The sequence below is a fragment of the Nuphar pumila genome, chromosome 13 (assembly GCF_984573655.1).
Source record: "Nuphar pumila chromosome 13, dmNupPumi1.hap1.1, whole genome shotgun sequence".
NCBI lineage: Eukaryota > Viridiplantae > Streptophyta > Magnoliopsida > Nymphaeales > Nymphaeaceae > Nuphar > Nuphar pumila.
The window spans coordinates 99,188,487-99,216,050 of record NC_143261.1 but is presented as its reverse complement, the minus strand read 5'-3'; the positions used below and the strand labels follow the sequence as shown (position 1 = coordinate 99,216,050).

The following is a 27,564-nucleotide window of genomic DNA, read 5'->3' as shown; positions in this document are numbered from 1 at the left end:
GAGAGGGAGGGGACAATGGCCAAAATCGAGGCCAGTCGTAGGCCTTTCTCCGGCCAGAGTAACTGGTCAGAAAAACGAGAGAGAGAGAGAGAGAGAGAGAGAGAGAGAGAGAGAGAGAGTTTAGGGGAGGCACAACATTCGGGTTAAGGTGGGTACTGACCCAACTCCGTTATTGGGGATTTCAGGGTCAAGGCGGGCACTTGCCCACCCTGACCAGTATGTGGCTCCGCCACGGATCACAATGAGTGCATTTTTGAATAAAAAAACCTTGTTTTTTGCGGCATGCATACACAAACACACACTTAAAAGGCAGGCTGCACCTATGATGGACGGGCACTAGACTCAATGGAAAGCTGGTGAACCGAGCCATAAGATGATTATGAAGCTTTAAGTAGTTGAGCACGAACAAAGGGTGTTTGGTCCTTTCTGGTGTCAACCAGTGCTACAAATGCCCTGAATCCACGATATTTTTGTCAAGTGTTTTAATGTCCAAAACATCGCGATAACTGTTTTTGTTAAAAGAAAATCGTTGTTTGTTTATAGCTTTTTTTCTTCTCAATAGTAACTTGGGATTAAAATGCCATGATATATATATATATATATATATATATATTATACACGTGTTTTCTACATTTTAAATATATTGATTTTGGTGATATTATAAAAACTCAGCAAAACCAACAGTTTCAATTTCTCACGATATTGGTGATCGTTAAATTAGCGTTTAATTCGCTTGCCTGCGGCTACGGTATCGATGTACCTCAAAAAGGATCCCATCCTTTGACATAAGATGGGTTCCATACTATCTATGTTGATCCTAGCCGTCCAGATAAAGCATCTGAACGGCTACTGAGTCCACATAAAAGTCAGAATGTGGACAGCGATTAGCCGTTGATTGGAACCGATCCATAGGATGTCAAATGATGGGATGCATGCTCCGTGCCTTGATGCTGAATCAAATCGTGTGAGAAACAAAGCTCCCACTGGAAGCCTTGGCGCTCCAGCAACGACGAATTCGAAGACGACGAGAGAGAGAGAGCAGTGGCGGTTAGGGTTTAGGACGAAGGAGAGAGAGAGAGAGGATGATGACGGTGGATCTGAGTGCCTTCTCTGAGGAGAAGTTCGATCCGAAGCGATGGATCAACGCGGCGTGCGGATCGCGCGACCCACAGGACACAGCGGACAAGCACCTCGCCGACCTGGAGATGAAGTTGCAGCTCCTCTCCGAGGAGCTCGCCTCCTCCCTCGACGAGCAGAGCGAGGCGGCCCTCCTCCGCGTCCCCCGCTCCACCCGCGACGTCGTCCGCCTCCGCGACGACGCCTCCTCCCTCCGATCTGCCGTCTCCCTCATCCTCCAGAGGCTCAAGAAGGTATTCTTCTTCTTCTTGTCGATTGAATTGATCCGATTCGTGATTATGCCGATTGTGCTGTTGATTTTCCGGGTTCTGTCGATTCCTCTACGGTTTCTGGGATTTGTGAGTTTTATCCTCTAGCGAATCGGTTTGCAGCTTCTCCGGCATCAATTTCCAGTGTAATTTAGAGAAGGAGCTTGCCTGTGGTTGGCATTTCGTCCGTTCTGACTAGGTTTTGGGATGTGTTTTTTCGAATCGGTGGTGGTTTTTGGGGAATTCTGTCGATTTCTTGCAATTTTTTTTTGCAGATTTATGAAATTCAGCGTTGTTTTTTTAGTTGTTGAGTTGTTTCGATTGCTGTCGTCCACTCTCTTGGATTGCCGGCCCTGCCCGTGTCTTTAGAAGTAGCTCTGTGGTCTCGGGTGAAATCCTCCAGCGCGTGCTCGGTTTGAAACATTTGAATGTGAGATCTGTTATTAGCTTTTGGGCAATGTAGGTTTCAATTTCTCCCTTATGTGGAATTTTCTACTTTGATGACATCGCATTGTTAGACCCCTAATCCGAGGTTGAGGTATTGTGTTCTTTGAGAATGCATATGAAATAGTGTTTGATTTCAATATGGAGAAAGTTTGGAACTGGAGGTCCATTCTTCGGGATACTGGCTGCTTTATGTCCTATGCAATAGAATATCATCCGGTTACAATTATCGATATGCCAAGCATCCTATGATGTTTATATCTGGAAGTTATTTGGTATTAAAGCTTCTTGGATGTGATGTGTAATGATCAGATAAGTGATTGCTTTTCCGATCCTAATCTTCTTGTCTCCTTCAGGATGCATTGTTCTGCTGAATTTTGATATTGGGGTTGGAGAATTTAATCTTTTTAATTTCCAACATCATTTTTGCAACCGCATTATCACTTATCTTGGAGAATTTAAACCTTTTATCTTTCTGTTTCCATCACCGTCACATGCTGTGATACTTTCATTGTTTCTATGGCTAGAGGTGTCTCTAACTTTGTTTCCAGTACAAGTTTTCCTCTGTCAGAATCTTTGGTTTGTCAATCCGCTCTATCTGGATTCCCTAAATCCTACTAGAGAACACTTTAATTTTTGTTGTGTATTTCATTGGCATGCTCAAAGTTATTTTCGTGTGTATATACATTCATATGAGGGTCAACTTCCATCTACTTTTGACTGTAGGCAGAGGGCTCGTCCGCAGAATCAATAGCTGCACTTGCTGAAATTGATATGGTGAAGCAGCGAATGGAAGCTGCATATGAGACTTTGCAGGTAATTGTCATTTCTTTGTTTTATTCTTACATCCATAGGCTGATAATGTGCTTTGACTGGATACTTTGTTGCTGTGGAGTAAAGTACCGATTCATACCCCCCTTTTCTTGAGAATAGGATGCTGCTGGGCTGACTCAGTTAAGTGCAAGTGTAGAAGATGTATTCGCTAGTGGTGATCTTCCACGTGCTGCAGAGACTTTGGCCAACATGAGGCACTGTTTGTCTGCTGTTGGTGAGGTCAGTTTTTTATGTAACTATTTCAGATGAATGTACAGAAGCAAAGAGGCATTTGAAAGGTGTATCATAAGTCTATTTCCCTTCAGGTTGCAGAGTTTGCAAATGTCAGGAAGCAGCTTGAAGTGCTAGAAGATAGGTTAGATGCGATGGTCCAGCCTCGCTTATCAGATGCCATATCAAACCGCAAGGTAATAATTTCCTCTAGTTTCACATCTTGTTGTCTTTTTGTATTTGGTTCTTGAGTGCTGTGGCTAGGCGGGGAGGTTTTCCATTGACTGATTGAGTGAGCTCTATCATGTGGTTTTCTTTTATCATGTCATGAAGGCTGCAGTTTTACATTCTCTAACTAAGCTGAATCATGCAGGTTGATGAAGTACAAAGTTTTCGAGACATCCTTATTCGTATTGGTCGTTTGAAGTCTGTGGAACTTCTCTACACAAAAATTCACATGAAGCCTATACGGCAACTTTGGGAAGATTTTGACTCTAGACAAAGATCAAATAAGCTAGCACCTGGAACTCATGATGGTGAGAGGCGTGCCAGTGCAAGTGATTTATTATCTAACTCTTCCTCAATCCTGTTTGCCAGCTGGTTACCAAACTTCTATGATGAAGTTTTACTATATCTCGAACAAGAATGGAAATGGTATGGAAATTGCTTCTAATTGTTTTTGGCGTAACCTTCTAAATAGTCTGGATAAATGCCTGAGCATACTTGGTGATGCGCAAGTTATAGCACTGAATTACAAAATACTAAGCTTTATCTGGGAAAAACAGTTGGATGTCCTCACTTCAAACTTTTTTCTCCAAAAAAGCTTGTCTAAAATGACAATTTTTTTGGAGGAAACTTTTCCTCTGTTTACTAACCTGAAAAATGCGTGAGACCCATGTGTTTTCAACCCTCGTTGCCAACCCTCATGGGAAATTTCAAAAACTGAGGGTTGTTTTGTACTGATGCTATACCGTAAAGTTAATATCTTTAAAAAGATGAATGCTTCTGAAGAGATTATCACTGGATTAACCTGGGGCCATGACAATGTCATGAAAATAAACAAGTCTTCAGTGTGCAAACTTTTTGAGATGTCTTTCTTTAATTCACTTTAAAATTTGCAGTAAGAGAAATGAGAAAACTGTGAAATACAGAGTTTTTTCCCTTCTCTGCTGACCAACAGGATATCTATTTGTTTTTTCTCATTTTCTGATATACAGATCTTTTTCCAGTTGCTCAAGTTATCATAAACCAATTTTTTATTTTCTTGTTCTTTGCTATTGTCTTTTATTCATATTTTATTGAATTCTCTGGCCCTTTTTTATCCCCATTTAAGAGTTGGTATCAACTTATTCCTTTTCCTTTTTCTGTTGTCAGAGTAGTTTGTCACTATGGTGGCGCTGCTTCTGGTCAACACCTTGTAAAGTGCTGCAAGAAATGCAATCACGTTCAATTGTCTCTCAGGGAACATGTGACTGATGTTTTCATTCTAAATCTGTTGCTTTTCAACTGATGTTGGCAGGTGTATGACTGCTTTCCCTGATGATTTCAAAACTCTTGTACCGAAGCTACTAATAGAGACCATGTCAGCACTGAACACAAGTTTTTCTACTCGTATTAATCTTGCTACTGGAGAGGTGGTTCCAGAGACAAGGGCATTAACAAAAGGTTACAGCTAAAGGATTTTCTGACTCCTCAAGAATGTGACATTACTTTTGGATGTCTTTGTTGTTTGAAGTGGTAGTGCTGCAATTTTATCTTAATAACATTTAAATTGCACTATAGAAGTCTTGACTCTTGACTATTGACCAGTTGCTGTGTGAATTACTTAGAATTGGTGTAACATAATAACTGCTTAGAATTGGTAATCATCTATGATTCTATATTCTGTAAAAACTGAACTTATCATATGCGACTCAAACAATATAAGATTGATAAAATGTTTAGATTCTGGAACTGTAGCTTATGTGGAGTTGTCAAAAGTGTGAAAAAAATGCCTCCGGATATGCAATTAGCGAAAGCTAGGGATATCCCTGGATAGGATGGGCTGTAGTAAGTGAAAGCGCAAATTCTCTCCATATGATACACTTGTAATATGTTTATCACAGGTTTTGACTTTTGGTGAGCTAACCCTCTTTCTTGTCCTTTTAGTGTTTGCAAAAGTGAACCTCTTTCTTGTCCTTTTACGGTGTTAACAAAAGTGAAAACAGGTCTTTTGGTAAGTAAAAGTCAACTCTCTCTCTCTCTCATGCTAATCTTCTTGAGTAATATGTGGATCTTTACGTTTTTGGGAGAAAAAAAATTAGTTAGGTGTATATATGCCACAAATATGTCTGGATTGGCTGTAAAAATATTTTCTGCTCTTCTAAATTCTTTTTGTCTGTTCCATGTGTATTATTACAGTTTTTACAAGAGATCATTAGCTCATCTCATAGTGCATCCTTGATTGCAGATTATGTAAAGGAATTGGATAACATTGTGTTTTTTCTAGCCACATCTTGATCATACAGAGATGCATGTGTCATATCTGAGTTGTCTCTCCACTTCTGAAATAATTTGTGGGAAATTTTTCCTGCTGTAATTTTTTTAATCACTGTCCTAATTCTGTGTAATCTTTAAAGTGTTATCATAGGTTTGGTCACCCAGTAATTTTTATTTCTATCTTCCAATTGCTTATGCTGCATCACCTGCCTTTTTTCCATACTAAATGTATCATTTTTCTGATTTCTTATAGGTATACTTGATATCTTGTCTGGAGATGTTTCAAAAGGAGCTAAGTTGCAAACTAAGCATCTGGAAACACTAATAGAGCTCCATAACATGACAAGTGCATTCGCGAAGAATATTCAACACTTGTTTGCAGATTCTGATAATCAAGTTATATCTCAGACCTTAAAATCTGTATACTCTCCGTATGAACCTTATAAACAAAGGTAAGTGAAGAAAAAAATTAAATTATTCTAATACTGTGGTCAGTGTTTCAAGCAGTTGGTGCTGCAGTTTTCTTCATCATATTTTGGACATTATTCTGTGGCATTTTGTTAACATTTCACATTTTGTTTAACATTTCTAAACTGTCCTTTCAAGTTCACACTTCACAATTTGGGCTGGCTCCACGGTGTGATTGTGATGATGTGCGTGTGATATATTTGTTCGGAATATAAATCTAGCGTGATCAAATGCTCAGTGATGTACCCCAGCTTGCCTATAAAAAAAAAGAGGGATGAAGCAAAGGGTTGGCTGTCATATTTGTTCTAAATTGACATTATCGTTTATTAGGCTCACTTTATACAACAGTGTAAAGAGTATCTCCATGAAATCGGGATCAATGCTGCCATGAATAGTATTTTCATATTTATTGTGGCAGTTATATTTTTCTTTTTTTTTCCCTCTTATAAACCAAACCTTTTCGCTTGTTGGCTTTTGTAAAATTTCCTTTTGATTTTTTCTCTAAATTACTGATTCTCTGAAAGAAAAACAAATCATTTTTGGAAAATCCCCTACAAATTACCTTGCTGACAAGTTAGAAATTATTCTAAAAAGATTTACTGTGATCCAAACAGATCTCAGCGGCTCAGCCACACTCCAATTTTTGTTACGGGCTATTTCCCATGTTGTTGCATGTGTGTGCAGAGATATACATTTGTTTGGGTATAAGTACACAACTGTGGATGCTTTTGTATGTCAATGGACCTCTCCATATCTCTTGTCTTGGGCTGTCAATGGGCCGGATCCATGTCTGGTATCTGACTGAGCCCGAACCCAAATATCTGGATAGCCATAAAATAATGACCAGAACCCAACTCAAATTAGGTTTAGCTATGCTTTTTTTTAGGGACATTTTAAAAAACACACCTAAATTTTTGGTGATTATAAAAAACACACCTAAGTTTTCAGTATTGTTAAAAACACACATAAACCTTTTTATGGTTAATAAAAAAAATCCAGGGTTTGTCCCTGTTAAAGTTATCGTTAAATGTGCTGCAATTACCGAAAAACTTAAGTTTTTTTTTATTATGGCAAAAACTTTAGCTGCCCCTTTGGAAAATTTCCCCAGAAAAAGATATTCTTTTGAGGGTTCATCAGTACCCCTTTTTTTGTATATCAGACCTGACCTGAGTATTTTATGTATATTATTTAGAAAAAATATATGTTTTAACACTATATAAATTACACAGGTCAGGTAATTTGGGTTTCCATTTTCTTGACCTGGCACAACTTTAAGCCGAACATGACCCCAACTGCATGTTGTCTGGGTGAGTTCGAGTACACCTAATGTGTTGGATGTATGGTTGGACATCTGACCCATTGACAGTCAGCCCTACTCTTGTCCATAATAACATGTAGGGTTCATCTTTTTTCATGACATGCATGAATTTTTCAAGGGTAGGCAACGAGCCACAAGCAGCTTGAGAACTGCCTGACTTGTACTTTGTACCTAATAAATAAGTCAAGATCATGCCAGTTTACATCAAGCCAGACCCAGGCTTAAGTGTCGTAGAATTGTAATTAGAGTTGCAAAAAGTGGTGATGGATGTGGTAAATCTGTTTGTATTTGCATCTAAAAAGACAGGTTCATTCTCCTCCCTTTTCTCTTACTCTAAGCTCATACCAGTAGAATCGTGGCTTGCATAAAATGCCTGTCTGTTTGTCTTGAGATAGCCATAACCTGTCTCTGTTTTACTTTTGTGTTTTCCTGATAGGATTTTTGCTTCTATTTCTTGAATTGAGGAAATACTAAGTGGATGTGACTATCTTCTTAGGTATGGACAAATGGAGCGTGCCATACTTTCTTCAGAGCTGGCAATGTTAGACCTCAGGGGAGCCGTTGCTCGTGGTGTGGGAGCACAAGGAATTGAACTTAGTGAGACAGTTCGAAGAATGGAAGAATCAATTCCACAAGTCATTGTGATTCTTGAAGCAGCAGTTGAGAGATGCATCAGCTTTACAGGGGGGTCTGAGGCTGAGGAACTTGTACGGGCAATTGATGAGACCATGCTCCAATACCTTTCAAACCTACAGGATACCTTGAAATCCTTGAGAACTATATGTGGGCTGGATAATATTGCACGGAAAGATGGCCCTGGTCAAAAGAAAGAGACTGGATTGGACAAAAAGGATGCAGCCAGTTCTCGCCTCATGGATGTGGTGTCAGATGAGGAGGAATGGTCTATTGTCCAAGGAGCACTGCAGATTCTTACTGTAGCTGATTGTCTAACCAGCAGATCATCAGTATTTGAAGCTTCTTTACGTGCTACACTTGTCAGGCTTAGCACTAGTTTATCTCTTTCAGTTCTTGGTCCAATATTTGATCAGCTTCACTTGTCCTCTGATGACATCCCCACAAACACAGAGTCGTTTCTTTCAAGGAAGGGGGCCCTGGATATTGCAGTTTTGCGTCTTATTGATGTGCCTGAGAAGGCAAAGAAACTTGTCAATCTTCTGGAACAGGTTTTCTGTTGACTTTGTTTCGTCTATTCTTTTTAACTTTTCTTTCCAACATACCACTATCTTCATCAGTTCTTTGTTTTAGATTCTTGAACTTGCTATCTTCAACCTGAAAGCACCTACGGTTTTTCTGTTGCATGCAATATACTTTTATCTGGATATCCTGCTTTCTGTCTTCTGGAATAAAGAAAAGTAATATACAATTGTTAAGAAATAAGAATATCAATGTTACTCTTTTCAGAAGTTTTTTCTGCAATCCATTCATATTTTTTGTGGAAATTATTGTTTTTCAACTGTTTGGGCAACTTCAAAATAAATCATAAATATGATTACATTTTCTATAGTGATTTTAAAACACAAGAAAAGTTCCATATTACAAAACTCGAAAGGATTTTAGGTTATTCATTACAAGAAAAAGTTGAGACAAAATCCTAGAAAAATTTCTCTTCATTGTAAGAACATGTGCGCTATTTTGCTGTTAAGTAATGTTTTATGGTAATATTAATCTTTTCTTTGCTACTAATTGCTTATGGTAGTACTAATAAATAGTGTTTTTTATTTGGATTTAAGATGTCATACCAGTTTGTTTGGTATATTTGATGTATTATAGGTTAGTTTTAGAACCACATGCAATGAAACAAGATGTGCACAATCACAATGCCAACAAAGGGCTACACAAATGCACAAACACAATAGGGTCTCTAAAAGAGATACAATCACAACTCATAAGAGAACAAAACATAAAAAAATATAATGTGTATTGCTTCACATGAAATGCTTGTAAAAGCATTGAGAAATGCAACGGAAAAAACCCCTATTTATAAGCAAGAGGGAGAGTGGGGGCAGCCCAATTAGCTCTTGGGCTAGCCCCCAGCGGTTATAAAAGAATAAAAAAGAAAAACAAATAAAATAAAAAGAAAAGAAAGAAAGAGAACTTATAGGTTGATCCCTATTACAATGTAAAATTATTGAAATACCCCTGATGTGTATTTCAGTTTACATAAACAGAAATATATATCCATACATGTATATATGATCTATACAATATATTTTAACACTCCCCTTCAAACTTACGATGAGATCACCAAAAGTTTGTAAAAAAGAAAAAAAAACGAAGTAGAGGAAGAACTTTGATAAAAAAGTCTCTAATCTAAAATTCGGACGGAACATATGGTAAATCAATCGTCCCCTTCAAGTGTTCTTACCAAACGTAGCAACAATCCATTTTGATGTGCTTCGTTTATTCATGGAATATATGATTGCTCGCTATATATATGGTGCTCTTGTTATCACAACACAACTTTGAAGGTTCTTAAACATCAACTCCCATATATGCAAGTAAAGACCGCAACCATACGACCTCGGTTGTTGTTATAGCCATTACTCTATACTCAGTTTTCGTAGAGGACAAAGACACATTCTGTTGCTTTTTATACCTCTAGGATATAAGAGAATCACGTAAAAATACACAAAAACCCGTAGTTGAGTGTCTGTTGGAATCTCCTTCCCGATCAAAATCAATATATGCAATAATATTTAAAAGTGAGGAAGATGATAAGAAAAACCCTTTAGATATGGTATTTTTAATGTATCAAACTATTCTCAATAAATTACTCATGTGAACCGAAGTGGGCGCATGCTGAAATTGACTTATAATATACACAATATCCAGTCTAGTAATAGACAAGTACATCAATGATCCAAAAAGCTGCCTATAAGGAGTTAGATAATCTAATAAGACTCCATCTTTAACTCTCATTTTGACATTAATCACTTTAGGAATAGCTGCAAATTTCTCATCTGTGATATCCAAGTGTGTAACAATATCAACTGCAAACTTGATTTGGGACAAAATATATCCTCTTGGCAAATAAGCAACTTCAATACCTAACAAGTATTTCAAAAAATAAAGGTTAGTCATATCAAAAGATTTTTTAAGCATAATATTAATTTCAATTTTCTTCTTATCACTTTCAATGATGTCATGTCATCAACATATAGAAGCAAAATAACAAATTCAGAACATGTAGATCTTATAAAAAGAACAGTATAAATATAACATGATTTAAATTCAGAATTTAACATAATCCTACTGAATCTATCATACCATGCTTTAGGAGCTTGTTGAAGCCCATATAATGCTTTACGAAGGCGAAAAACTTTACCTGTTTCAATATTTAGACCAGTGAGAGGATCCATGTATACTTTTTCATTCAAATTTTCATTTAAAAAAATACTATTAACATTTAATTGAAATATAGGTCAATTCCTAATAGATGCTACGGCAACTGGAGCCCTTACGATAGTCATACGAGCTACTGGGGCAAAGGTCTTCTCATAATTTATATCATATTCCTGTGAATACCCTTTTGCAACCAATCTAGCTTTTTATCTTTTTAGGAATTCATCACTCTTTGTTTTAATTTAAAAAACTCACATGCATCCTATTGTCTTCTTGCCTTTAAGAAGATGTTGGATTTCTCAGTCTTTGCTTTATGTAAGGTATCTAATTTTAAGTTCATAGCCTCTACCCATTCTTTGATGTCTTTAGCTTCTTTATAGTTGGATGACTCATAATATGAATAAATAGCTAGAAATACCCTATAATTTGGTGGAAAGGATTCATATGAAACAAACCTATTTGGGATTCTAGAAATTCTTTCGAATCTTCTAAGACTAGGTTCCTCTATTTCAAGTGATTGACTATATCTCTCAAGTGCACATTAATGCTCCCCATTACTTCGTCTAGAATAATGCATAAGATCATTGGTAGGTTCTTCACCAACATTAGATTCATGCCTTAGTTCAATATTATTACTAACTTCATTTTCACAATCATTACTCTCAATTTTTGACTTAGGCAAATAAGAAGGCATACTCAGATTCTTAGGTTTTTTAAGATCAAATCTTTTTTCCTTTTCAAGAAAAGTGACATTTCTGGATACATAAAGTTTGTCGTTTCTTAAATCATAGCATCAATAGTCTTTTTGGTTATCGACATATCTTAAGAAAATACATTCAATAGCTTTGGGAAAAAGTTTATAATATTTTTCAAGAAGTACAAAATATTTACATCAAAAAACCCTTAATCTTTTAAAATCGAGAATCATTTTAAAAAGTTTTTCAATTGGAGACTTATTTTCTAAGATTTGAGAAAACATTTTATTTATTAAATAAACCACAGTGAGAGCGGCTTCGGCCCAAAACCTTTTTGGAACTTCTTTTGAAATAAGTAAAGTCCTAGTAGTCTCAGCAATATGACGATGTTTTCTCTTTGCAATACCATTTTGTTGAGTTTTAGGACAAGATTTTTTATGCAAAATACCATTAGTTTTTAGATAAGTTTGAAATTCACTTAAAAGAAATTCTCCCCCTGAATAAGAGTAGATCTTAATATTTGTTTTAAATTGATTTCTTACAAGACTATGAAAAATTTTAAAACATGAAAACTTTGGATTTGAGTATAAGGAAGTAGATCCATGTATGCCTACTAAAATTATCTATAAAAGTAACATAATATGAGAATCCACCTTTTGACATAATGGGAGCGGGACCCCATACATCTGAATGCACTAAATAAAAAATTTCATTAGATAAAGAAGTTCTAAGCCCAAAAGGTAACATTTTCATTTTTTCAAGTATACAATCATTACATAGATAGTTTTTTTCCTTACAAGATTTTTTCAAAAACGGAAAGAGAGATAGTTTGGATATACTTGGGTATCCTAGACGTCTATGCCAAAGATTTAAATCAACTTCTTTAGCATGGTTGCTAAAACATTATTTAGAAAGACATAAAAAATCTATATGATAAAGGTCTCCTTTTTATGGCCTTACCTAATCAGCTTCTTTAATTGGAGATCCTGCACCTTTTTATGGCCTTACCTTTAGATGAGAAAAAAACTTTGCACCTACAATCACAAATCTGAGAAACCGAAAAAAGGTTTAAATCAAAGTTTTGGAATAACTCTAATATTTGGAACAAAATTTTTTTTAATCACTTGAAATTTTGTTTAAATTTTCTATACTTTTTTATTTAAAGAATTTTCATCGGTGGGTATAATACATGAAAAATATGATTTAGTGCAATCAGATAGTATTCATTATATGTCATATGAAAAGAGGCTCACAAATCCAAAATCTAAAAGGACTTACTCAGAGGAGAAAAGAAAGAAACGATGACACCGGATGTAGAGGGAGTGACTTTTAGGATTTGTGAAACGGCCTCCACAATTTAGGCAATCGTCAAATAATTGAAATTGCCTCATTTTCTTGTTTCTTCACGTTTTGGCGATTCTTTACTTACTGCGGTCACCTTTTTGAGTTTGGGACATTCTAGCTTTGTGTGCCCCAGTTCTTTACAATAATGACAAGTAACCTTACTTTTCCAACCATTGTATCATCTCTCATATCCTCCTCTATTATATTTTTCCTCAAAGTGAGTTATTTTATAGGTTTTTACAAAGTTTCTAAATCTTGATAAAGCAAAAACCTCATCACTAGACTTGTGCATTCAAAGTTTAGTTTCTTCTTGACACACTTGGGCAAGAGCATCACTTATAGAAGGAGCGAAAGTTCTATGAAGTAGAGATGAACGGACTTGTTCCAATTCTGGTCTAAGGCCAAATAAGAAAGAGAAAAGATTTTCTCTTTCCACTTGTTTTTGCCTCATTTCAATTGTCAAACCTTTCCATTTATGTTCTAGCATAGCCAATTCATCTCAAATAAGAGATAAGAGACTAAAAATCTTACACTTTTTATCTCCTTGCTTGGTAGTGCAAGGAAATAGGCGGAAGTGTAACCCAAGAATGCACAAGCATTCACAAAGTCCAATAATGGACAAACACTATGACATTCAAACAAGAAGTCCACAAAGGGACAATATGAAAGCCTAAAAAAGCTACACAAGCATGAAAAATAATGTAATATTTATTGGAATGAGCCTTGAAAGACATACAAATACAAGGGGGATAACCCCATATTTATACAAGAGAGAGGACCCAAGGATGGGCTCCCATATAGGCGTTGGAGCCCCTTATGACCGTTGGAGGGGCCCAACGTCTATATGGTGGGCCCCTCAATGCCTAAAAGACAAAATAAATAAAAATAAAAATAAAAATACAAAAAAAAATAAAAACATATTAAAAAAAATGAATATGCAAGAAATAATGAAAAGACTATTTTACCCCTATCGGGTATTACAAATGAATTACATAATTTATATATATATATATATATGTATATATACATACATATGTATATATATTTTTAACACCCCCTCAAATTTGATGGGAAAAGTTATCACGAAAGTTTGGAAATACAAAAAGAATCTTGGGAAGAAGTACAAGTCTTCAAGGGAAATATCCATCTTTATGGCATCTCAGAAAATTCTTGCAAATATAAGTCTTCAAAACGCCTTTATTGGTGATCATCCCCAAGCACCTTCATTGGTTTTCTCCATGATGTATCGAACATATCACATCTTAAAGATCCTACATAGAAAGAACAAACCAAAAGAAGACTCCAAGTACATAAGAAAAATATTCTAGCTCAAGAGTTGTTTTTTTTTTAACAATAATATATTGTAAAGCAAGAATAAAATGGTTTAAACAAAATAGTAATAACTTTTCGAATCATTAGATATTAAGAAAGACAAGATCATCTTCCCTCAAAGATGAAATTAAATCATAATCAACTTATTTTTCAAGAAACCATAACATTGATCATAAGAAGATTTGATTATTTAAAGGAAATATGATTCATTAAGAAGAGATAAACAATTATGCATAAAAATTATCTTAAATAAAATGGTGGTCTTCCAAAAAACATATGAATCTCTCAAAAGAGTGTCTATTAGAGACACTTCAAACAAAACCCATAAAAGAGTATAAATGGAAGAACACAAATAAAGTAAATAAATCTTTATTTATCACAAAAATGCTTAAGAAACATTGATCATGCACCATGTGAAAATGTCTTCAAGACTAAAGCTATGTGCTCAAGGGCACTAGATTCTCAATAGATCAAAATGCACACAAAGGCTAGATGAACACTCTCAAAGGAGGACAAGTGCACAAAGGCATGAAAAATAAAGAACAAGTTTATTGAATGAGTAAGAGAACTTTTACAAAATGGATTAAAAAAAAGCTAATTAACTTCATGCTAATACACACATATATACATCATATAGTTAAAGCATGTTCAATACACATGAAACAATAATGAAGAAACAACTAATTTTATCAATAAAAGATATATGTTAATTAATTTTATGTGTACCACAATGTGGGCACAATAATCAATTAGAAACATAACTTACACATCTTAGAGTGATTTTAATTATAGAGGTCCAAATATACATACATATATATATTAGAATATGAATGAATATGGATCCCTTATTGGATCCATATCCATTCACGTGTTTTATAATTCACATGTTTTATAATGTTGTAATATGTTTTTCCTATACAGGGCATTTTTGTTCTTGTAAAAAAATGTTGTAACCCTATTTAATATAATCAAGGTTTACCGCAGCCCACAAAAAAGAATAGTGGAGGCTGTCGATTCCCAGATAATTCCTCTCTTCTTCCTTCTCATATTTTTTTATTCTCTATAGATTATTTCTGCTTACCAACAATTTTATCATGATATCAGAGCAGCGAAATCTCTGGGCGTGAAAAGTCATCTCCTCCTTCCCGTCAATGGGTGCCGATCTGCCTCCTGCCTCATCCTCTCCTTCTATCCTCAAAGTCGTGCTTTTCTTCTCGTCAACAGGTTCTGATCTGCCTCTGGTCGTCCTCTTCTCCTTCTATTTTGTTCACCAAAGGTTTGTCGCTCCTTTCTTCTTTCTCTACCTCACGTTTCCTAAATATCCAACAGTCTTATCGCAGATCTGAATCACATTCAGATCTGCTGTGTATTCTAATAGATCTGTCATATCCTTCTCTTTCTCTTAAACCCTAAAGCACTTCTGCTTCCTTGTATTTGTCTGCATCTTCATATCTATTTTCCTGTTTGCATCTTATTTTTTTTTTAAATCTGCTATTCTTCTTCACTTGTCGACTGTGTCGTGTGGGCTATTTCACACTTTCTCCTTCATTCTGGTCCTATATTCAATCTGAAATCAGTCCCATCAATTTTACTTTGTTGTTTTCATTTATTGCTGTTATTTTTTATTCCTCTTAATTCCCCGATATGAGTCTCCAAGGTTTGTCAATAGATAGTTATAACTTATGCCAACTCTGGACTTTCTTCCAACTTTCTGGGGCAGCTTGTCTCCGAAAAATTAAATTCAAATAACTACCTGACTTGGAAAAGGAAGATCACTCCCTTCATTTGAAGTCAAGAAATTACAGGTCACTTAGATGGTTCAGTTTCGGTGCCTTCAGAGTTTATTACACAAGAAACAAAAGAGGGAGAAGGAATGACAAACGTTGTTCGTAACCCTGCATTTGTTGCCTGGATGAAGCGCGATCAGACTCTTTTTGCATATATCACTTTTACATTGTCTCAAGAGGTATTAGTTTCTATTCCTTATGATTGCACAATTAAACCACTATGGGAGACTCTAACTCAGACTTACTTTCAGATATAAGAAGCTAAGGTGTTATTCCTCAAGCATGAATTCCAGCTTTTGAAAAATGGATCAATGACTATTATTGAATTTTTAAATCAAATTAAAAGTATCACAGATCAATTAGCCATTGTTAGATATCCAGTATCAGATAAAGAAAAAGTACAACAGTTGCTGAGTGCCCTGGGGTCAGAGTATCATGTTCTTGTCACTTCTTTGTTGTGTTTACCTACATTGCCCAATTTTGAGGATTTACGTGTTAAACTGCTTCAGTATGAAATGTCTTTGAAAAATATGTCTGATACTTCAGCAGGGCAATCATCTACGCATGATGTTTTTGCCACAGACATGACAGCTGATTGCACACGAGGAGATCTTTCCTATAGAGGGGGGCATGGCAGAGGTAGAGGAGCACAAATCCAAGGTGACCGTGGGTTGCTACCTACGCCAAATTTCACTGTCGGTTCTTTAAAGAGTGTTCTCACATGCTATCTGTGTAACAAACGTGGTCATATCAAGGCTAACTGCTGGTTTAACCCACAAAATCGTAATAAAATTCAAAACCATAAAAATGTTGCCACACCAGGAACCGCAGGTACTTTTCGGGTCAGTAATGATGCTACGGATCTTTTCTTGTCTGCAATGGCCAACTTGAATTTGAAGCAGAATAATGATGGAGTTTGGTATGTGGATTTTGGGGCAACGGCTCATGTCACTGGAAATGCAGGTAAGTTATCTACTTTGACCCTATATTTTGGTAAATCTAATATTATAACTGGAGATGAGACTCACCACCCTATTTCAAGCGTAGACAATGTCCTCATTCCTTTATCACAGTCTTCATCCATCCCTTTATCCAATGTTGTCCATGCACCAAATATAAAGAAAAACATTGTCTCTGTTTCTAAACTTATTGATAATTCACTCCTACTTCTGTTTTTGTCAAGGATCTTCAAACGAAGCAGACGTTCGTTAAAGGAGAGCGACGTGGAAACATGTACATTTTCAATGAAGATCCAGCTTCCAGTGTCCTGAAGCCTAAATCCGATCGTGTTTCTAAAGATGTTCTAAGTATATCCAAATGCAATAAGCCAGATCTTTGACATTCTCGTCTTGGTCATTGTAGTAGAGTCTTTATTGAAAAACTAGTGTCTCATGGTTTTATTTCAGAGTTTGTTTCACCTTCATTGTTGAGGGACAAAATATGTCCCAGTTGTCAGGTCTGCAAGAGTCATGCACTTCCCTTTCATCAAATAAATAAAAGAGCTTCCATGCCTTTTGAAATAATATGTTCTGATGTTTGGGGTCCTGCTCCCAATCCTTCCTCTTCTAGAAGCAAATACTATGCGTCATTTATTGATAGTTTCACTCGCTTTACCTGGATATTCTTTATGAAACATAAATAAGAAGTCTTCCTTATTTTTCGTCGCTTTCATGCCTACGTTAAAACTCAATTCTCCCAAAATATTCAAATCTTCCAATGTGATGGGGGAGGTGAGTATTCCTCCAAAGAATTTTTAGATTTTCTCCAAGATAATGGGATGCATCGTAGAGTTTCTTGCCCGTACACCCCACAACAAAATGGAATTGCCGAACGTAAGCATAGACATATTGTGGAGAGTGCAATGAGTATGATGCATGGTTGTAACTTACCTATTGATCTTTGGACAAAAGCCTTTTATACTGCTACTCATGTGATAAATCGCCTTCCTATGCCTATTCTTGAAAATCAGTCTCTCTATCATGTTCTATATGTTGTACATTCTAATTATGATGAGCTACGAGTTTTTGAATGCACATATTATGTACACATTGATAAATCCATGAGAACTAAATTTCAGGACAAAGCTTCTGTATGTCAATTTGTAGGTTATGCAGACGAGCACAAGGGTCACAGGTGCTATGATTCTGTCTATAAGAAGATTAGAATTTTCAGAAATATTATTTTTAATGAAAATAGTTTTCTGGGAAATGAATCAGGTCATGATCATGAACATGTGGGTGCAATTGCTAACTGGTATGACCCATGGCTCAGTGCTGAACTCATTTCACATGCTGCAGAACAATCTACTATGGCCCCTGAAAGCATACCTGGTGAGACGATTTCAGATGCTGCATTAGACACAGAATGTCTGAGATACAAAGGTAATGTCTATATCAGAAGACCCAGATAGCAAACAAATGTACATGCGGGAGAACACATAACATTGTCTAATAACAGAGAGGCACCAAGAAGATCAAGTAGGATAAGGCATCCTATTGAGAAGTGGGTTAGTTATTATAACTTTTCTATGGATTTTCAGATTTTTTTATCCAAGATTAAAAAGCAGGATGAACCACTTGGTTTTTGTCAAGCTATCAAATCCAACAAACGGATTGAAGCGATGAATGAAGAGATCGAGGCACTTCATGAGTGTCAAACATGGGAGATAGTTGGTCGCCCTCTAGATAAAAATGTTGTTGGTTCAAAATGGGTATATAAAATTAAATATAAACCAGATAGTAGCATTGAACGGTACAAGACACGCCTTGTTGCCAAGGGTTTCACTCAAGAATATGGTCAAGATTATGATGAGACATTCAGCCCAGTGGTGAAGATGGGAACTATTCGCATCATACTGGGATTGAAAATTGAACATGGGTGGACCCTTATTCAGCTTGATGTTAAAAAATGCATTTCTTCATGAAGATTTAAAAGAAGAAGTCTAAACGGAACAACCGCAAGGTTATGCAGAGAGAAATCTAAAAGAATATGTGTGCAAATTAAGCAGAGCCTTATGTGGCTTGAAGCAAGCCTCCAGGTCATGGTTTGAGAGCTTCTCCTCAGAGATTCAGAACCATGGTTTCTTTCGTTCTCAACTGGATCATTCTTTGTTTATATTCAAGGACGGTACTGCTATTGTTTTCTTGCTTATATATGTTGATGATATAGTGATTACTGACAATACTCCAGACCATATTCAACGAATTAAAGATTTATTGAGTATGCGATTCAAAATGAAAGATCTTGGGGAACTGAGGTATTTTCTCGGTGTAGAGGTGGACAAAAAGGGTGGAAAAATGTCATTAACCCAACACAAATACACTCTTGATCTTCTGGACAAAGCAGGAATAACAGATTGCAAACCTCTGTCTACACCCAGTATTATCAACCAAAAGCTCAGTATTTGTGATGGTGAATTATATCCTGATGCAACCAAGTATCGTAGTTTGGTGGGTATGTTACAATACCTTACCTTTACTAGACCAGATATTGTATATTTTGTTAATCAAGTATCCTAGTTTATGCATGAACCGAGGACTGGTCACATGTCTGATGTTAAATGCATTCTTCGTTATCTGAAGGGCACGGTGGGTGACAGACTCTCATATATACAATCTTTATAGAAAACTCCAAAACATGACATATTGGCATATACAGATGCAAACTGGGCAGAGGATTCAGATGAGAGAAGGTCTGTCTCAGGATACTGTGTTTATATTGGAGAAAATCTGGTCTCATGGAGTAGCAGAAAACATAAGGCAGTGGCACGATCTAGCACAGAAGCAGAGTATAGATCTATGGCAACTGTCACAACAGAAGTGACCTGGATTAGACACTTGCTTACAGGGATAGGAGAGGACATCTCAAGTTTGATACTTATGTGTGATAATAAAAGTGCTATACAAATCGCATTAAATCCTGTCCATCACAGTTGGACCAAGCATATTGAGATTGATCAACACTTCATCTGACAAAAAATAGCAGGTAAAGAAATTGAAACGGTTTACGTGCCTTTAGAAGACCAAGTTGCCAATATGTTTACAAAAGGTCTCACAAGTCATCGCTTCTGGTATTTGAAAAACAATTCACGTGTTTTATAATGTTGTAATATGTTTTTCCTATACAGGGCATTTTTGTCCTTGTAAAAAAATGTTGTAACCCTATTTAATATAATGAAGGTTTACCGCAACCCACAAAAAAGAATAGTGGAGGCTGTCGATTCCCCGATAATTCCTCTCTTCTTCCTTCTCATATTTTCTTATTCTCTATAGATTATTTCTGCTTACCAACAGTTTTATCAATATATATATATATATATATATATATATATGTATGTATATATATATTATCAATGAAATTCATGAACTTTTATCAATAAATATTTTTCTATACAAAGAAAAAACTAGTAAAGATTTTAAAAATTCATTGCAAAATTAAAAAATCCCACATGATAAAGAGAATGATATACGCAAATCAAAACCAATTTGTGGAAGATGATAAATTTAAAATTCTCATAAATATAAAATTTTGCAAATTTCAACAATTGTTCATCCACTACAAGCAATCACCTCATTAGACCTCCAAAACCCACAAATCAAGTGTATAAGCGACTAGAACAATAGCATAGATATAATGCCACTAAAGAGCCAAAGACACACGCGAAGGTGTGTATAAACACTTCTTGTCTACATATAATGACACTTAAAACTAGTGTATCGGCGATTAGAGCAAGAGCATAATGCCAACAAAGGGCTAAAAATCACACATGAAGGTGAATAAACAACTCTTGTGTACATATAATGACACTAAGGATCAAGTGTATCAACGACTAGAACAAGAGTACAAAGCCAACAATAGGCTAAAAATCACACACAGTGTGAATCAACATCTTTTGTCTATATATAATAACACTTAAAACAAAAGTATCAACTACTAGAGCAAGCGTACAAAGCCAACAATAGGCTAAAAATCACACACGGAGGTGTGAATCAACGTCTCTTGTCTACATATAATAACACTTAAAATAAGTGTATCGGCTACTAGAGCAAGAGTATAAAGCCAACAATGGGCTAAAAATAACATAGGAAGGTGTGAATAAACATCTCTTGTCTACATATAATGACACTTAGATAAGAGGCATAAATAGGAGAAACACCCGAGGTAATGAAAACACTAATGCAATTTAAAAAATATCAATTTAGACCACATTTCGAAACACCATGGTTTCAAAAATTAGATATTCATCACAGATACATAATTAAAAACATTCATAATAAAATCAATGGCAAAAAAAATGAGTGATCCAATACACTCGCATTTAAAGATCATATAACTGTCAATTAGAGTCAAATTACAAGTTGACAATCTAAAATGACATAAAAAGATATGCACACAACTCACCCCCAACAAACATATAAGGCCAAGAAGATGGATGCATCATATAAATGTCTGTGATCGATAACACAAATGCCATAAGAAGGCAATAAATACTCACGGAAATCATTTTTCAAATAGGTGAGTTCATAAAAAGAACTGATATGAAAAGACAATTTCAAATAAAAAAAAATAATGGTAGATGACCAATCTTAGAAAAAGTGCAATCATATGCATATCAGTATGTCTCATGACAGACTTTTGAATAAACAAGAATCATGCTTAACATAATCAATTCTTAAAAAATGAAGTCATAAATTCACCGATCAAGGAATAAATGCACTTAGGGCACATTACATACAAAAGATTTTATAATTTTTAAAGAGAAGACAAAGACATTATCTTAAAAAGAAGTATTTTAAAAACAAAAGTCTACTATGAGACAAACAAAACATGTAATATTAAGGAAATAATACATATAAAGTTTTTAGAAGAACTTTTTACAATCCCAAAAGTAAGCATAATTACTATCAATCATGCAAATAATTTAATAACTCATAGTTATATAGAAGCTATGAAATTATAGCAAACATAATGCAATCTATTTTGTGTGATTATGACACATTTTTAGAGAAAAACGAGTTAACATTATAAAATGTATTCAAAGCATCCAATGCAAGATTTATTTTCTATATAAAAGTCGAATAAAGATGAACACAAATATCGAAGATCATTCTCAAGCATAATCAATCGAGAATGTTTTTCAAAGAATTAGTTTTGGATAATGAGGAAAACATCTTAAAGTTAACCATTATAATGAGATATGCGTAAATGCAAATTACAAGGGATAACACAAAAGGATTCAATAGAGAACCAAATATCACAAGCACATAAAGTGCAAAATACACAAAAACCCACTAAGGGTTAAATGCCAAAAAGCAAGAGAAGAATATTATTGAAGGAAAAAAGTGAGAGAACCATTAAAATCATATGAGTATGCAAAAATATCTACGATATTACCAAAGAGTTAAGGAAAACATGATGACATAAGACGTACATCATACAAGTTTTCTAAAATTTTTCATGAAATTCATATAATATACCTAAAAAGCATATTCATAGAAATTAGAACTAACAATTTCGATAAAAATCAAATGCATACAACAAAGGAATTAGCCATACGAAAAACACAATATTTAAAATTTTTAAAGGAAAATCATCTATTTTTATAAAATATAATTTTTATGATGATATGCAAAATTAAAACAAATATTTTATAGAAATATGTTTACATACGAGATTTAACAATTACTTTTAAAAAAGTAACTATTCATTTTTAACATATTTAACAAGAGGCTACTATTTAAAATAGCGATACATATACATAAATGAGATACATAAAGACACTTTAAGAAAATATGAGTTACACACCGGATAAGAACTTTTCTTGAACCCAAGCCACACAATTTTGAGTAGCACATTTTTCGAGACAATCATCGCAACACACGATCTATTCTCCTAGAGACTAAGCTTTGATAGCATGTAAGGAAATAGGCGAAAGTGTAACCCAAGAATGCACAAGCATTCACAAAGTCCAATAATGGACAAACACTATGACATTCAAACAAGAAGCCCACAAAGGGACAATATGAAAGCCTAAAAAGGCTACACAAGCATGAAAAATAATGTAATATTTATTGAAATGAGCCTTGAAAGACATACAAATACAAGGCGGATAACCCCATATTTATATAAGAGAGAGGACCCAAGGATGGGCTCCCATGTAGGCGTTGGAGCCCCTTATGACCGTTGGAGGGGCCCAACGTCTATATGGTGGGCCCCTCAATGCCTAAAAGACAAAATAAAAAAAAGAAAAGAAAAATAAAAATACAAAAAAAAAATAAAAACATGTTCAAAATAATGAATATGCGAGAAATGATGAAAAGACTATTTTACCCCTATCAGGTATTACAAATGAATTACATAATTTATATATATATATATACATACATATGTATATATATTTTTAAAAGGTAGTACTTACCTTATCTTGGAGATAATGTAATTGAGCCATGTCCTTTTGAATGAACGTGCCCTTTAGGAATACTCATGCATCACATGCCTTTTTGAATTTGATGATACTGGTAGCGATTTTGAACATCATGGTATTCATAAACCATGAGAGTATTTGAGCATTATTAGCCTCCCAATCCTTCATTTTTTCTTGATATTCTTGCATAGCTTTCTCCTTTTCTTTTTTTGGAAAGAGCTTTATTTGGTCTTCTTCTCTTCTTGTTAGCTTCAATTGAGGGTCACCATAGCTTTTTCTCCTTGATGTTTTTCATGGCTGTAGCCCACATCAAGTAGTTGCTTTTGTTGAGCTTGTATGAGATGGCGAAAGATGATTCTCTTTCGCCCATGATGATAATCACGTTGAGGAGGAAGACTCGAAGATGATCACCATCACACAGATCATGATAAAGATGTTTTTCAAATACAAGAGCCTTAGGCTCTAATACCTTGTAATGAAACAAGATGTGCACAATCACAATGTCAACAAAGGGTTACACAAGTGCTAAAACATAAGAGGGTCTCTAATGGACCAATTACAATCTCATAAAAGAGATACACAATCACAACTCATAAGAGAACACAACATAAAAAAATATAATGTCTATTGCTTCACATGAAATGCTTGTAAAAACATTAAGAAATACAAGCGAAAAAACCCCTATTTATAAGCAAACAAGAGGGAGAGTGGGGGCAGCCCAACTAGGTCATATTTATCACCATTGGGACTAACCCAACAGCTATAAACAAAAAGAATAAAAAAGAAAAGAAAGGGACAACTTATAGGTTGATCCCTATTACGATGTGAAATTACTGAAATACCCTTGATAGTTATTACATAGACAAAAATATATATGTATGTATATATGATCTATACAACATATTTTAATACCACATATTAAAAAATATGGGAAATTATTATGTTATATTCACTTATACGTTAACAAGTCTTATGTGGAATAATATTATCATATTATATAACATTTGACTCTTTTTACGTGTAAGTTCCCGAGAAATTTTTAGCTCATTTCTTAAATGCCTCTCAAGTCACTTCAAACCGCCTATTTCACATGGATGCAAATAAACCTTGGCTTCTTGCATTGGTTTTCAATTCTTGCTTCCTTATTTGGTGACATTGCATTTAATTCTGTATTAGCTCTAAGTTGGCCTTTTATTGAGGGAACTTTGCGTATGGACTTTTATAATATGCTGATGTGATGTACTTCTCGTACTAGGAAATATGCTTTGTATTGAGTTATTTCAACATTAAAATCTGATCTTTTGTATCATGGAATTTTAGTGCTTGATGTATTTAAGAATCAAAATATCCTAATCAGAAACATGTTTTTCACTCATTTAACTATATAGGCTCCAATCCATAACGCCTGCCATGTATTATGAGAAAATGAGCTTTTACCACACACACATATAGTCTTCTCCAGCAGTTTTTTTTTTAAATTGATATTGATGCCCTTCACTATCAAGAGTGTCGGTTAACTGGGAGCACTGCAAGTTGATGATAATTCTGAATGTTTTGATGATACTTCACTATTCGTTTAATTTGCTTGTTGCGCTTAACATGTTGCAGTCTAAAGATCCACGTTTTCATGCTCTCCCACTTGCCTCTCAACGGGTGGCTGCATTTTCTGATATGGTGAATGAGCTTGTCTATGAGGTCCTCATATCAAAGGTGCGCCAACGGCTAAGCAACGTGGCTCACTTGCCTATTTGGTCTTCCATTGAGGAGCAAAGTGGATTCCCCATCCCGAGTTTTAGTGCGTACCCCCAGGCTTATGTAACCAGCGTTGGTGAATATCTTCTTACACTGCCTCAGCAGTTGGAGCCACTTGCTGAGAGTGTCTCCAGTGGTGAGGCCAATATGGACGAGGCCCAGTTCTTTGCAACTGAGTGGATGTTTAAGGTACATTTCTTCACAAAGGCCCCAAGATGGGCTTCCTACTTATTTGACCATGTATCCTCACTTTTGGTTTGTATTTTGATCAAGGTTGCTGAAGGTGCAACTGCTCTTTACATTGAGCAATTACGTGCTATACAGTCGATAACAGATCGAGGCGCTCAGCAGTTATCAACCGATATAGAGTACCTGAGCAACGTACTTTCTGCTCTTTCGATGCCAATTCCCCCCATCTTGTCCACTTTCCAGACATGCCTTTCAACTCCAAGGGATCAGCTTCGTGAGTTTGTGAAATCTGATGCCGGAAACCAACTTGATCTTCCTACAGCTCGTCTTGTCTGCAAGATTCGGCGGGTCACACTGGAACAGTGAGTGAGCAGTTCTTTCAGGTTAACTTACTCCGCTTTAGTATCTTTGATTGGGGCATATCTGGTGTTTCTTGGAGACTTAATGTTCCATATTAGTTTCTTGATAGACAAAAAAAATCCCTGTAATCTTTTTGCGGTGATTATAGATTTGAAATGAAACAAATGTGTAAATCTGATATGTTGGGTTCTGAAATTGATTGACCATATTCCTGAGCTTTGCTTTGGTCATCAGGGTTAAGCTATGTTAATGGATGCCAAAAATATATGGATCACACTCCCTGATGTATAGGGAGAGTGGGTGGTGATTTTTGAAGGGTTTGCGGTGGCCAATGGACTTCATAGTTAGGGCTGTCAAAGGTTCAGGTTCGAGTCATATATATTCTACAAAATCCGAATCCACCTAGTTAGATTCAGTAGTGTAAACAGCCCAATCCGAACTTGAATGTAAACCTAATCTGAATCTGACAAATATCAAAATCCATTTGCGTGTATAGGGCATATTCAATTAGCTATTTAAGCTAGTTAGATCGGCCTTCTGTATTAGCTTTGTTCATCGGAATTTAAACCCAACTTGCAACCCAATTAGTCCATATCTAATTAGGTCGTATTCAGTAATGCCTACATTTAAACCAAATCCAACTTGTTTGCTCCTTATTCATAATGGTTTTGCTTGACAACTATCATGGATTCATAACAAACTGGTAAAACACAAACTAAGAAATGGACATTGTCATCAAAACTGCAACTAATGAGACAGGATTCAACAATATCATATCTCATAGCTTGGGTCTTTGGACCAATCACAAGGTGTCATTCAGCTGATGATGCCAACTGGACTTTGCAAAGCCTCCATGTGATTGGTTGCAGGGACCAAAGCTATGAGATACGAGGCCATTGCATCCTGTCATTTTGATCTAGCCGACAGTGAACTGCACCAGTGCAACCATTCCCGGGGCATTTGTGTCCATCTAACTTGACTTGGACGCTGACAGCAAAGGCCACCCAAATATCAAGCTCGGTTACATTGTCCTACGATTTCCTGGGGGCGAGGGGTAAGCTCAGAGTTTTATGCCACTAGGACGACACTAAGTATGGCAGGCTGAGCTAGAGCAACTAGGTCTCTGATCCTGGGGCCAGTTTATTTGTGTAATAAATTGAAAAAGAAGACATCGTTGTATGAGTTTTACGAAGCCGAGTTATGTTAGGAAATTCTTGAGAAGACAAAGGAGGTTTTGTACGGAAAACCTGGTAACTTGATATATGTGGCAGTTCTAAACCATAACACTGTGGTGGTACACACTCTTATTTGTATGGGGATGTAGCCTCCAACTGATAAATTTAACCATACAGGTAAGCAAGCTGTTAGGTCACGGGGTGTAATCAATAAAAAGACAATCCCAACACGCTTAAAGCTAAAGCGAAAACCGGTACTGTAAAAAATGAATTGTTTTTTGAAAAACCCTATAATTTTCAAAAATCCACCCAATGTTCAAAACCGCAAATGTTCGATATTAAAAGGACCATTTTAACCTTCGCATGAGCGAATTTTCTACAGATATGTGAATTTCCTCCCAAACACATTACTTCTTAACAAGGTACACATCCCCCACAAAGCTGAAGCTTGGTGTACTCCCTTGTAAGCAATGGGAATCTCAAGTTTTTACACCAATGACCACGACAGTGAGGGACGTGGTTTTCCCCAGTCATCTGAAAAAAAGAGCCACAACCTTCTTCATGCCATACTTTGGAACCACGTAAGCACATTGACGATATGTCGTCAAAGAAAGCAGCTCTGGTTATTAATTGTAGTGGTGAATAAATTGCATCCAAATGGGAACCAGAGTGATCTTTGCTTTTCTTTCTCATGTCACAGCAGCATCTTTGCTGTTATTTATGCTTGTGACTGTTGTTCACTACAGCAGTTAGACAGTGGGGGCATCAAAAAAAGCTTTGGAGAGAGAAAGTTTGAAGAGAAACCAATAAGTGATACGAGATCCAAGTTAGAGATTGCTATGAAACTCGTGATTTTTGAAACACACAAGGCATGCAGGAGATATAAAGTTTGATATCATCGGTTCACAAATGGCGATACAGAGGAATTACCTCTCTCGTGAGAAGCAAAGTTTAGAGCGTCTATGATGCCAAGCACATGGAAGAACAGTCAAACAGTTTCTCCAAAT

The 27,564-nt window shown here is 35.8% G+C and overlaps 1 protein-coding gene across 1 annotated transcript; it reads left to right on the top strand.

Annotated features, from left to right (window-relative positions):
* Window positions 1-962: 962 nt before the first annotated feature.
* EYE (conserved oligomeric Golgi complex component-related / COG complex component-like protein) lies at window positions 963-25,597 on the top strand. Its single transcript, XM_089984527.1, has 10 exons — window positions 963-1,370; window positions 2,556-2,645; window positions 2,763-2,882; window positions 2,969-3,070; window positions 3,247-3,527; window positions 4,393-4,538; window positions 5,605-5,803; window positions 7,634-8,321; window positions 24,690-25,022; window positions 25,107-25,597. Exons 1-10 carry the CDS (start codon window positions 1,083-1,085, stop codon window positions 25,386-25,388), a joined length of 2,529 nt encoding a protein of 842 aa, XP_089840653.1. The 5' UTR covers window positions 963-1,082; the 3' UTR covers window positions 25,389-25,597.
* The last annotated feature ends 1,967 nt before the right edge of the window (window positions 25,598-27,564 follow it).

What these genes read in the sequence shown, in the direction of transcription:
- EYE (XM_089984527.1), top strand. Translation starts at nt 1,083, where the DNA reads ATGATGACGGTGGATCTGAGTGCCTTCTCTGAGGAGAAGTTCGATCCG. An exon ending in GTTTGTCTGCTGTTGGTGAG is followed by an intron (nt 2,883 to 2,968) that starts GTCAGTTTTTTA and finishes ATTTCCCTTCAG; the next exon opens with GTTGCAGAGTTTGCAAATGT. An exon ending in CAACTGAGTGGATGTTTAAG is followed by an intron (nt 25,023 to 25,106) that starts GTACATTTCTTC and finishes ATTTTGATCAAG; the next exon opens with GTTGCTGAAGGTGCAACTGC.